General features: G+C 34.1%; 3 protein-coding genes across 3 annotated transcripts; 1 reads left to right on the top strand and 2 right to left on the bottom strand.

Annotated features, from left to right (window-relative positions):
- Positions 1-114: 114 nt before the first annotated feature.
- LOC105230612 (ras-related protein Rab-2A) lies at positions 115-2,244 on the top strand. Its single transcript, XM_011211499.4, has 5 exons — positions 115-304; positions 955-1,114; positions 1,173-1,328; positions 1,574-1,754; positions 1,859-2,244. The coding sequence occupies exons 1-5, from the start codon at positions 259-261 to the stop codon at positions 1,955-1,957; spliced, it is 642 nt and encodes a 213-aa protein (XP_011209801.1). The 5' UTR covers positions 115-258; the 3' UTR covers positions 1,958-2,244.
- Positions 2,245-4,075: 1,831 nt separating this feature from the next.
- On the bottom strand, positions 4,076-9,900 carry LOC105230611 (monocarboxylate transporter 14). Its single transcript, XM_011211498.4, has 5 exons — positions 6,183-9,900; positions 5,588-5,697; positions 5,318-5,499; positions 4,984-5,224; positions 4,076-4,366 (listed from the first exon to the last, which is right to left on the bottom strand). The coding sequence occupies exons 1-5, from the start codon at positions 7,935-7,937 to the stop codon at positions 4,246-4,248; spliced, it is 2,409 nt and encodes an 802-aa protein (XP_011209800.2). The 5' UTR covers positions 7,938-9,900; the 3' UTR covers positions 4,076-4,245.
- A 1,938-nt stretch (positions 9,901-11,838) lies between these two features.
- On the bottom strand, positions 11,839-17,352 carry LOC105230609 (uncharacterized; the record flags this gene model as incomplete). Its single annotated transcript, XM_049461482.1, is given in 5 exon segments — positions 11,839-12,122; positions 12,896-13,136; positions 13,547-13,728; positions 14,106-14,215; positions 14,738-17,352. Coding segments are annotated over 5 exon segments (2,736 nt in total). The 3' UTR covers positions 11,839-11,980.
- Positions 17,353-17,817: the final 465 nt, after the last annotated feature.

Here is a 17,817-nt window from a genome sequence, read left to right on the forward strand (position 1 = left end):
TTCACAGTTAAGCTGGTTAACTACACATAAAAAAATATTTTGTAGCACCGTTGTGAACTGCTTTCGTATTACGAAATCCACATCAAATACGAGTGGCAGCATTAAACTCAATACTGAAAATAAAAAGACAAAGGATAGGAAAGTGAGAAGACGATTCTGACTGTAACATAAATTGCGTTTCTATTGTGCGAAAATTAAGTGAAATAACTAATTTTTGTGATATTTACAAATAAGAAAATCAGGAATTCAAAAGAGAAAATGTCGTACGCATATTTATTTAAATATATTATCATTGGCGATACTGGTGAGTCTATAAATCGTTTAACGAAAACTATCAATTGTGTACACAAATAAATTAATTGAAAATTATGACAATGAGTTCTTTTTGCAAAAAGTTTAGCCAGTGCATATTAAACGTAGAGTCAAAACATTAATTTTTAACCAAAAAGAAGACTTTTAAAAGTTTTATGTTTTTTTTTTTATGTTACACGAATATTAGCAGCTGCTTAGATTATTTTCATTAGTTGATACTCGTGTGATGACGAAAGCAGAGGGTGACATGTACCTTGAAAACCTTTTTGGAAAATCGATATTTTGATATTGTTGCTGTGTTCTAGCATACATAGATAATACTTAATGAAATTGAACAAAGGGCATCGGTATTGTTCTAAGTTTCCTTATAAATTAATACAAGTTAATCTTTAATAATTATTGTGATTTAAAAACTGTTTGTCATATATAAAATATCTAGCTTGTTTAATTTTTTTTTTTTAACTTTATATGGTCATATTAACTTAATTTTGAAAATGAAGATAATTAAATTTCTGTTTAGTTATGCGAAAAAAAGAAAAATACCAGTGTGAATAGTACAAAAGATACAAATATTTATGATTAAATTATCGCATATTTGTATGATGACATTATTATTACTAATTATTGTTATTTTCTTCTAAGGTGTCGGAAAGTCATGCCTTCTACTTCAGTTTACCGACAAACGTTTCCAACCTGTGCACGATTTGACGATTGGCGTGGAATTTGGGGCACGCATGATTACAATTGACGGCAAACAAATTAAACTACAAATCTGGGACACGGCTGGCCAGGAAGCGTTTAGGTATAATGTTAAACGACCGATTAAATAAAAATTTACACAAGTTCGATGTACCTTTCAGATCAATTACTCGTTCATATTACCGTGGAGCAGCCGGAGCTTTATTGGTGTATGACATCACACGTCGTGAAACCTTTAATCATTTGACTACATGGCTAGAGGATGCGCGCCAACATTCGAATTCAAATATGGTCATTATGCTAATTGGCAACAAGAGGTCTGTAATAAATATCTGATTGGATATGCTTTACTAATATACGTATATATGAATATTTTGAATTTGCAAAACCTTTTCATTAGCTTTTAACCCCACATATGAATGATGATTCATTCTCCTACCCTTTATCTCCATTCTGTTTGCACTGTTTGCACAAACATATATATACATGTGGTATACATAGAAATATTTACAAATCTATATTTGTATATACCCTCAATGATAAGCTATTATATTTTGCATAGTGATTTGGATTCACGACGTGAAGTTAAAAAGGAGGAGGGTGAAGCCTTTGCACGCGAACATGGTCTAGTATTTATGGAAACGTCAGCTCGCACAGCTGCCAATGTAGAGGAAGCGTTTATTAATACAGCGAAAGAGATTTACGAGAAAATACAAGAAGGTGTTTTCGATATAAACAATGAGGTGATTAGTAAACTTATATACAGATCTATTAATATTTATAGAAATAATATAATAATATGTAATTAATGCAAATTTAAAATATGATAATTCTTCTATGCTTATAGGCAAATGGCATTAAGATTGGACAACAGCATTCCCCAACGAATCCCTCACTGCCGGGTGCTGGTAATCAAGCTGGATCGGCTAGTAGCGGCTGCTGTTAAGTAGCACTTCACAGCTGCGGCTGAAGTTAGTGATTTTTTCTAACATATACAAAACCAATAACTAATAACTAGATATTTTCCTTACTTCACAAGTTTATTATATTTTTATTTTTGTTGTTTTTTATTTTAAATCAACTAAAAGTGAAATGTGTGTAACGGAAAATCGGCATTTCAAAATATTCTTATAATATAAGATATGAACGAATCTAAAAAACATATAAGCATATATCAGTAGATCAACAGCACGCAAAAAGAAAATCAAAACCAAATAAAGTCTTATAAACTTATTTAACTGGCTATGAGATTATTACAGTTATTGTGGAAAGTATCTGGAGTTTAAGCAGAGAAGTTTTTGAATTATGTGCTTAACTGAACTGAACTGAAAAACGTTTTTTTTTGTTTTGCAATAATAACCAACAGTGCGAAAATTAAGATGGAGTGGTACATTTAAATTTTCAAATTCACTAGAATATTATTTCTAAATACACGGTTTTTTACACCACTGAAACTGTTTGTAAGAAAAAGTTACTACTTTAAATAAACTTATAAATTGGTGAATTTTGGTAAACGTTTTAAAATAACTATACCGTGAGTTTCCAAAAGTCACCAAAAAACTCAATGAACAATAATCTCGGCTCCAACCTTAATTAACGATTATGATTACTTGATAACATATTCGAAGTAGCTTCAACTGAAGCTGATGCTACTGGTGACGCGGTGGAGTGCTTTTTCTCATTTCATAAATTTCGCAAACTTCGCGCAAAAGTTCATCATAATTTTAAGCGCCTAAAGATTAATGCAGGCAATACAAGCTATTAGAATTAAACAAAAGAGACAAAAACCAAAAGTGTTATAAGGGCTTTTAAAAATACCAAAACTAAATACTACAAGCATGTAATTAAACATTTTAATATAATTATTAATTGGTAATAAACGATTGATCTTACAATACCTAGGAACAATTAAAATATAACAATATATTCCACAAAAATATGCGAAACAAAACCACTAACACTATAATTATCCAGAAAAAATACACTGTTTTATATAAGTAAATTCTAAAAACAAGGATTAAAATTATATTCGGACTTACTTACTGTATTTACATTAATTACATTCAAAATCACTTAGAAAGTTATCGGTATACATTTTCTCCAGGGATAAGTTGCTTGTCTTATATACATAAGTATATTATAATATATATCAGACGTTCTCTGCTTGTCTTTGCGTTGTTTTGTTGTACTAGTTTTTTTTTATATATTGTTATGTTTTTTTTTTTGAAAATTTTAATGGGTTAACAAATTTACACTGGAACTGTAGGTGTGCATAAAAATCATTTCAATTTGTTTAAACAAAAAAATCGTAAGGGAAGAGGCCAACAATGGTTAAATAAATGAAAAACTTCTCGATTATTCAGATTTGCGGACATATTATCTGTGCTTATAAATTCTAATACATATTTTGTTCTTTTCTTGGTTCCCGTCTATTTACTATAAGGAATGGTTATTTTTTAAATTATTTAAGCGCATAAAATAAATGAATTTATTTAAACACAACCATGAAATATATAATAAATTATACTTAAACTTATAAACCTTACATACCTACATAAATATTTACATGCGAATATTTGCATTAATGGATATTTTTGAATTGATAATTTACACAAAATATTGCGAACAAAATATAAGATAAATATTGCAGAAAAATTATTTTAAGATAATTAAAGTTTGATATGTGACTAAATAAAATTAAACAAATAAATACACTTACAATCAGATAAAATGTTTACCATTTTGCTTGCGAAATAATTTTTGTTATGCCGAAGTTGCCGAAGAAGTTCAGTTTCTGAAGGTTGTTCAGGGCAATCATTGATTACTGTGAAGGTTCTCTGGATATCACCTCATATATACACACTTATTTGTTTAATTATTTTATTGAGATATTCGTTAGGTGTGAGTTTACATGTCCAATGAATCTCACTCCTCTAACCTCCCTCGCCCTATATAAGAGTTTCTCTAGGAACTAGGAGCAATATGTAATTGAGATAATTTACTCACTGTAATAGAAACAGGTGTCGCTTTTCAGTTTTCTTATAAATTAATGTACAATTAGATGATTGATAGTAAAAACTAACGTGTATTTCTCCTGAGGTAGATATAATAAATTACAAAAAACTTATCAATTAGACGCTAAAACAAATTTGCCAGGCATAAGAATTCACAATCAATCGGTGCGATTTCTTACAAAGGTACAAGACGAATTTTGATTTTTATAATTTAAATTTTCTATGTTTCGGAAACATCACTGGATATGACTTTCTCTCCCTTCTCGCAGAATTCAATCAGGTAGGAGGCCGCGCCTGATAAGACTATAAACGCTCCGGCGAAATAGAATGTGTCGTCCCATCTGAAATCGGAAAGCATACATTTTATTCGGTAATGTTAATGGAATTGTAAACTAGAATTGTTTAGCTTTGATTGAGTTTTGTTAGAATAGGTTACGACTAGAATAAAACTCCAAAATGAGATTGACAGAAGAAGCATCAAATGTCCGGGCTGAGATCTTGAACGCGTATATACATACATACATACAATTTAAATTTAAATTAAAGATTTGCTTAAAGTTCGCAAAATACCTTAAAACCGGCAATGCTTCGTTTCGCCTAAAAAAAACTTCCTTACCTCTTTAAATAGAATATGGTTTCATAATCACCAATTTACATATGTATTTTTACAAGTTGAATAAAATAAACTATAATATAGGGTACAGTATAATCAACAGCATTAGATGTTAAAAACTGCTTTCAATGGGTTTTTCATTCGGATTGCAAGTTAATCTTGTTCCGTACTTGTTCGTTTTTTGATAATTTTTTGTTCACATGACTTCTAAGGTATACTTGAATTTTATACATAAATATACATATAAAGCAGCCAGACAACAGATTATTTTAGTTTTAGAATTAAAGCTAGGCGAGGAGATCTGATAGACCCCATAAGATATTTGTTAAATTGATTTTAACTCACCTCAGCGTCATTTCGAAAATTGCGCCAGCAATTGGTGGCCCCACTATCATACCGACGCCCTGAACCAACAGCACCAAACCATAGGCGCAAGTAAAATCTTCTAATTTCACAATTCTGACGCAAATGCTTGGCGTAAGCGAATAAGAACTGGCGAATGTGAAACCGAAGGCTATGCAAGCTAGCAATAGTCCAACATACGTGTTCACCACGAGCGGCATTAGAAGTACCGCGATTCCACAAACTAAAAAGGTGAATATATTAATGATAAAGAAACGATATATCAGTTATAATATAAAAAAATATATCAGATTATCTGATTGCGACACTAACTCACCTACCATACACGCCGAATAGCAGATTGTCACATTCATCCAAGAACGATCGCCCACATATCCTAGACCGATCATGCCAATTGTTTGCGCGATTCCAATAACCGAAATCATATGCGCACTGTCCGCTGCTTCGTAACCGTGAATTTTCATATGCTCCGGCAGATAAAGATATGGTATCATGAACCTATAATTAGGATTACCAGTATTAGTCAAACTTGATTTCCTTGGTGTGCAAATGGAACTGTTTTTTGGTCGTTGAAACTCTCACTTACCAAATGAACAAAAATAATATTGACAAATTAAATAGTGTAAATTTCGCATCCGCAAATAATGAGAATTTAAACGACGACTTCATGGCGCCAACCGCATATTCGTACCAAGTCTGCAAAACAGGTAATATCATAAATTCTAAATGAGTTTTTCTATAAACTTAAACATCTCTATGTACGCGTACGTGTATGCATGTAAGTTATATTATAATTACATACCTATATATAATTCGAAACATCACAAGACATTACGATTATCGCACCATGTTTGTTCTTATATAATAACAATAAACTCGTTTCCTTGTCAAAACGCACACGAAATCCCAATTTTATCTCACAAAGGGTGGTAAATTTTTTCATCGGTGGTACTGTTTACAGAATTAATTTTCAAAGACTTTCATTCCTTGCTTATGTAGTACAATAAGAAAATGCTAATTTTTAAGATTCTAAGTCTAAAAGGTGTAAAAGTCGCTTCAAAAACGAATAACAATGCACGATAAAGAACTGTCACTACTACACTCCTACACCATTATGGGATTAGTCAAATTTATTTCGTGGCGTCTACCCTCATTTATACCCCATATTTAGATTTACTTACGTCTTCTTTCACCTTTGCGTGTACCGCTGTAGAATGCCGAAAGATATTCGGACAGGAAGTTGTACGGCGAAAATATGGCTTCAAAGTTGTACTACGGTCACGTGAGATATTATTATGTATTCGCATATTCTTCTGGAGATTGGCACTCGGTATTGAGCTAGTTTGTCGTAGATTCAAGCACGATATCAACTTCATTGGTGGGCCATGAGCTTCTACATAATGTTTTGGGTCTTTGTAAACATCATTTTCGAACTTCAAAATATTTGTGCAATTAGTTAAATTTTTTACATTATCTTCCAAAATTAGTGAAGAACCGTTATTATTTAATCTACGGGCAGTCTCATTTGTTAACTGTTTATTATACTCGGCGTCAATAGATTCTATATTCAACTCTTCGACTTCAATTGTAGTCTCAGTAATGTCACCCATGAGTGCGTTAATTTGGGACTCCATAATGACTGCTGTTTTCTTAGGTCCATGCGATGTCAAATATGGCATATTTCCATGAGAAGACGATTTCATATCGTCTCTAAATCGTTGTGACAATTGCGGCTTCAGACTACTGACTTTATACTCGTGATCTAAATTTTGAGATCCCAAGAAGGTAGGAATGAGCAATTCGCTATATAAACGTCTCATATAATCTGTATCATGGATTTCTTTTCTTCCACTTGCAGTACTTTTAGTTAAAATGATCTCATTTAAAGTATCCTTCGTTAGATTTTCTTTATGATTTATAATGGAAATGGGAGATGTGGGTAAACTTTGTGAACGAGTTTCTTTTTCTAATTTTTTTTCTCCACTTAACCAGTCGGGAGCACGCATTAATGCACCACAGATGCAAGTGTTCAGCATAGTACCGGCGAGAATTAATGTGGCTATTCTCCAACCGTAGCTATCAATAAGCCATTGGGTCAGCGGTGCGTATAATAATGTGCCAATTCCCGTGCCAGATGCAGCAATGCCAGTAGCGAACGTTCGTTTCTTATCAAACCAAAAAGCGATTGATACAACTGCTGTTACATATCCTATTCCCAGTCCCAAACCAGATATGATACCAAAGGTCAACATCAACATTTCAACAGAGTTACAAAGTGAGGAGAGACCAAATCCGACGGCTGATAGAAAACCTCCAAATATGGTCATTTTACGACAGCCATACTTATCAACTAGATTCGACCAAATCGGTCCCATTAATAGTGGTACAGAAAAAAATAATGAACTAATCCATGCCGTCTTTGAAGCGGATTCTCCAAAGTAATTTAACAATTCAGAATTAATCAGACCAAATGAGAACCCTAAACCATCAGCGATTAGTGAAACAATGAGTGAGGCTACTACAATGATCCAGCCGTAACCACCATCAGGTACCGCTGGCGTCTTCTTATCTGTCGAGTTCGAACCTATCGAATCGGCCGATTCATTAGAGATAAGACGATTCGACGTTCTCGTGGCATTACGACTATCAAACATTGTGAGTGTTTCTTTACTAGTTGTAGTGGTCAGACGGTCATTGCCATCGTTCACCCTTATTGGACAGCAATTCAGCAGACGCTCATTGATAACATGGTCGCAGCTTGTTGAGTGTGTGGGAAACTCAACCTCAATACAATTCTGTTGGCTACATGATGTATTACATCTCACTGTTGCCATCTCTGACGTCGTATTCGATCTCATTTCAGTTGATGAGGGTATTATCTGACCTATTGTAGTATTTGGGTTGTTTGTGTCTACGATTGGATGTTTCAAAACCATGCTGTTTTCTTACTGATTTTACAATTACTTGCTTCGGCAGTTTAAAGTGGCTCTGTGATTAAACTTGCTTATATGTTTTGTTGAATCCTGTTTGCGTTCAATTAAATTGTTGGCGACCTTTGCCACAGGCACATTCGTCTTATATTTAGCAATGTAACATAATTAATTTGATTCTTTTATTCTTTCACTCTACATTTATATCACAGTTCTCAGCACAATCGTTTGTAAGCATATACTCGTACACGCGGTAACGGAACGTCTGAATCGCTCTGATTACTTTTGAATCTAAAACTAATGGTGCACTTTGTCTGATGGAATTGGCGGACTTATTGCGACTGCAGCGCCGTAGGTGATAACACAGCTCGGGAAGTCTAATCGTAACTGTGCGCGTCCACAAAAGACGCTGCTCTGAACTGAGAGTGGAGCACTCTGTCAGAACAGAATTTCTACACACACATGTGTAAGTATTTGGTATGTAAGTACAAATAAGTGATAGTTCGACACAAAGGGAAGACAAGTGCGTGTATTGGACTGATTGAGCTTTTGTTTAATTTAAAAGCCACAAGTATATAAAACATAATTGATATACCTAATACGAGATTACCCTGAATTGTAATGCAGATAGAAAATTTCAATTGAGGTCGAACTAACAGTGATCCGGGCTCAAGAAGCCTTTAATTTGAAAAAATGCCAATGTGATTATCAACAATGAAAGTGCTTACTTTCTCGCCGGAAGGAGAGGTGTTCTCATAACACATTTCTTCTGAGAGAATGAGAAAGTTTGAGCTTAATCTAGATAAGAAACTGATTAAAAACATTTTAAATACTTTTGCGAAAATAGAGATTCTGAATTCTGATTTGTACCAATCGTGATTTGATAATTATTACAAAATCTTGCTGATATATTATAGTGTTTTAAGAAAGTTTTAATGTATTTAGCATGCGTGCATTCAGTGTGAGAAAGTGCTTATTACGATGGGTGTGCATGCTTAAATAATCAAGCCTAATTATTTTATTTTATTATTATTAATTTCTTCGGTGTAATATCTTTAGAGGCTCGCAGGACAACTTGCTCACTTTCCCGTAGTACAGAACTGACCCAAACACCGAAAGAGTATTGAAAAAACATGGAGCTTGAATCAATTAGCTTGGACTAGTTGAATTTACTGTTAGGTTCACATACATTGGCATATACTATATACATATGTATGTTAGTATGCTTGTATGGATACCAATACTCATAACTGAATGGAAACTTGTTGGTATACCGTATTCAACCAAGGGAGGATTAAGCATTTTGTCTTCTTAGTAGCAATTTAGGTTAGATTCATGAAATATTTGTTTTTGTATAAGTGCAAATCCTAAAGCAAGGAACTAGTTGCTGCCGAGTGGCTGATTGAAACGGAAAAAAGTAGTTTTTTGTTATAATTTTTCTCTTACCTTTCTATACGAAAACCCGGGAATTGGCGTACCCCAGATACGCTGAACGAAAACTTTTCGGAAATAAATGTCTCATCAAAAGGGTATGAAATCAGTTAGTTAGCTGAATTCTTGAAGTTCTTGGGTTTGTTATTGTTTACTTTAAATTCAAAAATTATATTATTATATTTTTATTACGTAATTTTATATTTATTAAAACTTTACTGTTTTACAGTACAATGAGCATAAACGTAGCACTTCCTTATAAATGAGTATTTGAGTGGTTTATACAATATTTTGTCGCTGTTTGTGTAAATGTGCATGTGTGTGAATATCTCTTTCCCTCTATTTTAGGGTGTTAAGTCTATGTCACTTTACTCCTCTCCCTCTTTCTCCTAATACCTCAGCCGGATGTATACTTTAATTCAAGATTACATGTCCAATTGATTTTTATTGAAAATTGTAAGGGTTTTTTTGTTAAAAACACATAGTGCGTAATTAAAGACATTTGTGAATCTAAGAATACTATCAGTGTAACCGAAATGAGTAAAAATATTTGGCAAGTGTAAGTCTACAATATGTAGATAAATGTTTACATAATGGCATAAAACTATCTTTTTCCTTTTTGTGCGCTAACTTAAGTTGTAGAAGGCTGAGCCTTTAACTGTTTTTTGTTTTCATCACAATATTTTTATATCGGTTTGTACAAAAGGCAAATGAAGGTATGCGAACGCCATGAATTGCTTTGTTGCATGGATATTTTTTGAACATCTTCGCTTTAGCGCTTTTTATACATACATACATACATACATAGTAGATGTTAAGGCAAGCTACATACGTAAAATTTATAGCCAATGAACTCGATTATTTAAAGTAAAAATGAGTCAGTTGTTAAATTAATTCTTGAATTCTGAAAGCAGTTTGGTAATATTTATGAAATATTATATAATTGATTTGTGTAAAGTTTGATTGGCCTGTGGGGATATGCATACATATGTATATACATACACACTTACAGTGCACTCGTGTGCCATGAGAAGTTGCCCGGGTGAGCAGTATATTCTTATACATAATCTCGCAACAAGTTGCAGCAGAATGTAATAATTTTGTTCATATAAACTAACTAATCGAAATTTACATATAATTATATTATCCATCATATATATAAATTATCAGGATGACGAGACGAGTTGAAATCCGTCTGTCTGTCCATTCGTTATAACTTTTCGAGACTTTTTGTTGTAATTATATGATGTGACATAAAAATGTGTCAACACTCCTGGCTTGCTTAAGACTTAAATCTTTCGACTGGCTTTGTACCGTATGTACTGGTCAATATACATATAAGATATCCTAGCAAAATTAAGTGAAATCGGTCCAAGCCTTCATACTCTACATACATACAATTTTTGTTGTTCTAGCAGACTTTATGCAGAATATGTCTTAAAATTGCATAGAAACATGTCCTCGAGTACACTTGTCTAATAAAAAGCAAATTACCTAGAGAGAATAGGATCTTGATCAACATGAATATTATGAACAGACTGTGCAAAAATTACGTTCACTTTAACCAGAGCACACTGTATACATATGTATGTATATTTTATGTGTTTATCTAAAGTACTTTAGAATAAAAAAAGTGGATTTGATTTTTGTATATTATATATGTGTATCATTAGTAATATCCACAATATTTTATATATAGTAAATAGTTCTTGAGCGAAATGAATGTTTTCGGCTTTTTTGTTTTTTGGTTTTTATATCAACATTTTTAAGCAATTCTTCTCTCTTGGACAAATGGACTCACTTAAAAAAAAGTAAAGTTCACTGTAATACAAAAAAATTATAGTTGGTGCGTTTTAATTATGGCTAATTTTTTGGTTGTTGCGTTGACTAGATTCAAATACGATTAATTTTGCCCATTATTTGATTCATAGCTTATTCTTTTATTTCCTGCATATTTATTGTGCATTCTGTGTGTAGTAATGATTTCGGTGTGTACAAACACAAAACAAAAACTGTAAACGACCAAATAAATGCTATTCATACTTACATTAAATATCTTTGAAATCTATATACATACATACATATTGTATTATTTTTAGAATTTTCCGTTCGTTACAAAAACCTTCCAATTGGCAGATTGAAAATCAAGAAAATGAAAACCTTTGCCACCATCTGTCAATCTGTTTACAAATCAATCACCAATTAAGTTTTTATTCTTCATTTTATCGATTTACAGAACACAAATTGGTCTGTTGTACTGGTCTTTGATTTATTTATATAAGTGTGGTAAAAAAATGTTAAGTTGTTGTGTGTGAATTTGTTGTTATCACAAAGATACGAAGTAACTTGGATATCGTATTTTTTTATAATAATAAATGTGCATTATCTATGAGTGTATACATGTTCGTTTGCAAATTCAAATTTTTAATCGTCAAGTACATGAGAAACATTTGTAAGCATGGTTTAGTTCAAATTTAATACATAAAAATATTATAATGTATGGTATACAGTTGTACATATGTACACGCATATGTTGTACATGTAACACAGAAGACTTTGTTGCTATGAACTTTTTATGGAATTTCATGCATCCCCATTCTCTATCAGGGATTCGTAATTTAATGTATTAAATTAGTTCTCTTAGTCTCGGAGACATCGCTGTCGCTGCCTTTTTCTCGCTTCTCACAAAATTCTATCAAATAGGAGGCCACACCAGATAAGGCAACAAATACACCGGCAAAGTAGAATGCGTTATCCCATCTGTGAAAAGATTAGATTAATAATTGGTTTAGTTAAGTTGCATAAATAATTGAGTACGTTTAAAAGTACTTAGAAGAGAAGTTTTTACTGCCTATCGGCCATCTATGTGTAATCGACAGAGAAATCACAAATAAATAAGCCTATGCGCATTTCTAATTTTTTTATATGTTATATACATATCGCTCATTTGCTGCAAGACCGACATAAGTCAAAAAAATCGATTTGCCAGAAAACGCGTTCAAAGTTTTCAACTGACTCCAACCTTACACGGAAAGCAGGAAATATATTCTCTTCTCAAGCGGAGCATATAAGAGGTATTCATATGAATTTTTCACTCAACATGAAGTATGATATAACGAACAATTCTGCATTATTAACTCAAAAATCACGTTTTTTGATTTATGCCGGTCTTGCAGCAAATGAGCGATATATATGTGTGTATTTGTATACATTTAGGCTCACAACATTTCTATGAAAATAGCAAGATTTTACTTAAACACATTGATGTCAAATGGCTATAATGGAAACCTGACATATTTACATTATCAAACTGGCTAAACCCCGTTTGGAAACCCTTTTAAAATATATTGATTTTTTCCTTTAAATACAAAATTTTGGGTATTTTGTGTTTGAGTCTCTCTCAACTAATCTGAGTCTCAATATATCGATAATCTATTATTCATTATCGGGTAGATTTCTCGATAGTAGATATCTATGATTCAGCGTAAGATTTTATTTCTCTGGGATTGCGGTTTGGTCAAGGTTGCACTTACCTTAGCGTCATTTCATAAATAGCGCCTGCAATTGGGGGCCCCGCAATCATACCAACACCCTGTACCAAGAGCACCAGTCCATAGGCACACGTAAAATCATCTAAATCCACAATACTGACCAAAATGCTAGGTGTAAATGAAAATGAGCTAGCGAAAGTGAACCCAAAGATGATGCACACCAACAGCAGTCCAATATAACTGCTTACAAGAACCGGCATTAGAAGCACCGATATGCCACAAACTGAAAGTAAAACGAAAGTAAAAGCACATGAGTATGCGAGTATATATGTACATATATGTATAGTATATACTTGTATATTTATGTATCAACTAATCCTACAATCCTTATGCTCCCACATTTAAGAGCTTTTTCTCTTGTGTGTAGGAGCCATCGAGAAGTTCTATGCTATAAACTTAGTCTACTCAATAGCCCCCACAATCGGCGAATCCTATAGCGGTTATATAAACGGACAGGCATTCACTTACAAATTTCATCTTGTTGTTGTTATAGTTTGATTAGCCTCATAAATTCTTAGTACATGATAGAGTCAAATCATTTATTTTACCTTCACATATTTTATAAAGGATATACGTAATACTTTAATTATTAGAATATACAATCATTTGCCTATTTTTGCATTTCGTACTTACCCACCATACACGCCGAATAGCAGACATTCACATTCATCCAGGAGCGATCGCCTACATAACCCAGACCGATCATGCCGATGGTTTGAGCGATTCCAATGGCCGAAATCATTTGCGCGCTGTCCGTCGTTTCATAGCCATGAAGCTTCATATGCTCCGGTAGATAAAGGTAGGGGATAATGAACCTGTGTTAAAAAAGAGAAAAAGCAAACTTTCAATCTTTGCTACACATTCGCCAAGCATACGAGTATAACAAATAGAACAAGCTATGGTATATACGGTTCTCAAACAAATATACAACCCTGGCGGTGCAACGCTGCACTAACATGTCTTCTGACGCATATGCAATTGTGTTGCGATTTTTACTTTGGTAAAGAAATTTTTCTTTCCGCATAACTCGTGTCAGCAATTCATACCTCGTTTTCAAATTTCATGATCATATTCAAATAAATTGTAATGACATGTTGGGTTGGTTTTGGATAAAACATTTATTGTAACCAATCGAGTCTTGCAAATACGTACCAGATATGTGTTTTTCTACGAATGTAGTGAATTTACTTACCAAATGAATAGAAACAATGTGGATAAATTGAATAGAGTAAATTTCATGTCCGCGAACAATGAAAAATCAAATACTGTCTTCATTGTGTCGATCATACTCTCGTACCAGGTCTGAAAATATATAATTCTATCAATTCTTCACTTTATTGTTATTTATCATATAATCATATAATCAAGAGCAAATTGAAATAGTTTCAGGCAGGGTGCAGATAATAGAGAAATGAGAGCAAGGATCAAAATAGGGAAAAATAGTTTTTATGGTTACACTTGGGTTCACGTTATAATACTTCTCCACATTATACTATATTTGAGAAAAAAAGTAAACCCTAACTAAAGTCTCACAATAAGGTAACGTTTGGAGTTATTATGAAGTCTAAAAGAAATTCTTATTTCTACTCTAAAAGATGTCCGTTGTTTCTTTTGCTTGATCTTCGGCTGAAAATATACTAGGTGTAATTTCTAGGAGCACAGTGCCGACTTTTGCCATTGTCATTGTCACTGTAATTTGAAAATTTTACGAGATCTTAACTCGGCTAAAAGAGGACGATTGAGATATTGAAAAAGCGCCATTCAAACGATGAGAAAGTTTCTATTGATAAAGATAACCACATTTGTAGAACATATAAAACTTACGTCTTCTTCTTCTTTCGCGATTGTTGTCATTGAGTTCCGGTATATGTTCGGGCACGACGATGCGCGCAGTCGGTAGCGATGTGTATTTAACATGGCGCCACGATAATGTATGGAGTTGCGGTGTATACGCATGTTCTTGAGGAAGTTGGAATTTCGTAAGGATGTATTATATCGCAGGCTTGGGCGAACCGACGGTTTCTTTGACTTGGAAAGCCGACGCATGCCGCTAATGCTATCGGTGCGTGCACGTTTCGTTGGTTTAGTGCCGGCATCATTTTCCGGCATTCCAATTATTGCCGCATCTTTGTGTAGTTTTCTTAAATTACCATTTACAAGTTCTGTATTACTCTTTTTAATTGACATATAATAAGTCTCATCGCTCAATATATCGACAGAATTGTGCCTCAAGCCGTTAGGTTTAAGGTCCACAAAAGATGTAGTTGCATTTTTTGAACTGAAAAAATTTTCATTCAAGGAGTAACGTGAGTTGGCCATATTGCCATCAATGGGGGAGCTACGTTGGAACTCGCGTGGTTGTGCTTTAGAGTTTACACCATCTATAGCTTGTTGCGAAGAAAACGATGTACCCGATGGTGTAGCACGACCAATTTTTTCAGAGGGCGAGAGTGTTTCTATCGAAGCCAAGAAACTCTTTCTCGCATCTTCAGCGGCGGTTTCAGCAATACCGCCCATCATTGTGTCATCGGGTGATCCAATAATGGCTGCTGTTGGATTGGGCCCAGCTGAAGACATAGATAATAGATTTTCTCGTGAGGGTGCTTCCATTCCTTCTTTATTTCTCAGTGAACGCCTACTGAGGCTCTTGATTTCGTAAACGCATTCCAAATCTTGAGAACCTAAAAACGTCGGTAAGAAGATTTCGCTTCGATAGCGTTTCATAACGAACTCGTGTGGATCATTAATTTGTTGATTAGCCTCGGTGTTATTTTTTGTTACCAACGTGTCAAGCACGGCCTCCTTTGTTATCCCAGTATCTAAGAGTTTTTTAATTTCTTCGAGACAAACGCTTGAATTCGAAAATGTGGTCATACTTTGTGAACGGCTTTCGAGACGATTTTCTTCTATTAACCAATCCGGATCACGCATCAATGCGCCGCAAACGCAAGTATTCAGCATAGTGCCCGCGAGAATGAGTGTGGCTCCGCGCCATCCATAACTATCAATTAGCCATTGGGTCAGAGGTGCATACAAGAAAGTGCCGATTCCAGTTCCAGAAGCACCAATACCAGTAGCGAAAGTTCGTTTTTTATCGAACCAAAAAGCGATTGATACAACTGCTGTTACATATCCTATTCCCAGTCCCAAACCAGAAATAATACCAAAGGTCAACATCAACATTTCCACAGAGTTACAAAGTGAGGAGAGTCCAAATCCGATTGCAGATAGCAAACCTCCAAATATGGTCATTTTACGACAGCCATAATTATCAACCAGATTTGACCAGATCGGACCCATTAATAGTGGTACCGAAAAGAATAACGAACTAATCCAAGCCGTTTTCGAGGGTGACTCTCCAAAGTAATGCAACAGTTCAGAATTGATAAGTCCAAATGAAAAAGACAAGCCATCAGCAATTAGCGAAACAACGAGTGAGGCTAAAACTACGACCCAACCGTAACCGCCATCTGGTATCTCTGGCTTCTTTTTATCTGTTGAACTCGAATCAATCGAATCGCCCGATTCGTTTGATATAAGACGTTTACGTTTTTTAACATCACTCTCCTCCATCACCAAAAATGTGGTTGTTGTTGTCGTGGTTAGACCAACATTATCGTCATTCACTGTGATGAGGCAATGTTTTAGCAGACGTTCATTGGCAGCGTAATCACCGTCATCCTCATGTAAATCGCTTGCTGATAGGTCACAGAACTTTACCTCGTGAAAGAAATCATGTTTCATGGATTTGTTTAGTGGTGTTGTTGTGGGTGTGGGCGTAGGAGTTATTGATGCCACAATTGATTGTACGTCTGTCGGAGTGGATAGGGTCTGATAGACTACATTATCCGTTTTACTTTTAACATTCGTTTGATTGGCAACCATTTTTAGGTTTTATTAACTATTTTGAACAGGATAAAAGATGAATTTTCGGGCCTTATTTTACTGTGTGAAAAATGATATAAAAACGTACGCAAGTGCCTTATGTGATAACAGACGATGGCTGTTACTATTTTTTCACTAATATTTTCCAATTAAGTTTTTTTTTGTGTACGTCTGATTTCGTCTTGAACACAGTGGTTTTCAGCAATTTTTGTTATTGTACTTGGTCTTATAATTGCCTATATGTTTGTATTTCCTTTAATACTTAAATTTTAACTTGTTCTCCGATAAGGCTAGATTCTCACCGGTTCGCTGTTCTGGAGTTTCAAGTCACGACAAACAACCAGCTATTTAAAGTTCTTTTTATAACCGTATGTCGGTGAGAGATTCAACTCCAGTTTAAATGTCACACCACGAAACTCACTGTAACAGCGGCTGTGGCGAAAAATATTGCGTTCCCGTGCGTGCTTGCGCGGTATGCTCGACCTTGCACTCAAAGCAGAATACCAACTGCACAGTTCAATGCGTTAAACTTTTGGAGCCCAAGCTGCGAGTTCCTGCAAATAAGCCATAAAATTCATTATTCATATTTATTACAGTTCTTTGATTTGTCAAAGAGGGGTTAGGTCGAATTTACATTTATTCTCTATCAATGTTAAAAATAATACATTCGATTAGGTTAGGTTGAGTCAATGATTGATCTCTGAAATAGCTCGAAACAAGTTTTTTGAAATGACAGAAAATTTCCGAAGATGGATTTTATGTACAGGTATGGACAAAGTGACATGAAACCATAAATCTGCTTGGCGGAATTATTTTTATTTCAACTAGTTTATTTGAATGGTGTGGCGTCCAAAACGTTTTAGCCTTTACCTCGCAAAAGAGATGTATCGAAGACGGAAGTGTTGGGGTAGTTCGTTTAGAAGGAAGTAACCATAAAATTGTATGTGTTGTCAAAGAGTACATTTATATAAAAATTACGTGTCACTTTGTTTGTCTGGGATAAACTCATAAACTAAATA

This window comes from Bactrocera dorsalis, unplaced genomic scaffold, assembly GCF_023373825.1.
Source record: "Bactrocera dorsalis isolate Fly_Bdor unplaced genomic scaffold, ASM2337382v1 BdCtg042, whole genome shotgun sequence".
NCBI classification, from domain to species: Eukaryota; Metazoa; Arthropoda; class Insecta; order Diptera; family Tephritidae; genus Bactrocera; species Bactrocera dorsalis.

Excerpts from the sequence above, each read along its gene's own strand:
- LOC105230612 (XM_011211499.4), top strand. The coding sequence starts at position 259 with ATGTCGTACGCATATTTATTTAAATATATTATCATTGGCGATACTG. Across the intron at positions 1,115-1,172 it reads GCTGGCCAGGAAGCGTTTAG|ATCAATTACTCGTTCATATT; the intron begins GTATAATGTTAA and ends TGTACCTTTCAG. Across the intron at positions 1,755-1,858 it reads TTTTCGATATAAACAATGAG|GCAAATGGCATTAAGATTGG; the intron begins GTGATTAGTAAA and ends CTATGCTTATAG.
- LOC105230611 (XM_011211498.4), bottom strand. The coding sequence starts at position 7,937 with ATGGTTTTGAAACATCCAATCGTAGACACAAACAACCCAAATACTACA. Across the intron at positions 5,698-6,182 it reads ACGCAAAGGTGAAAGAAGAC|ACTTGGTACGAATATGCGGT; the intron begins GTAAGTAAATCT and ends CCTGTTTTGCAG. Across the intron at positions 5,500-5,587 it reads ATATTATTTTTGTTCATTTG|GTTCATGATACCATATCTTT; the intron begins GTAAGTGAGAGT and ends TCCTAATTATAG.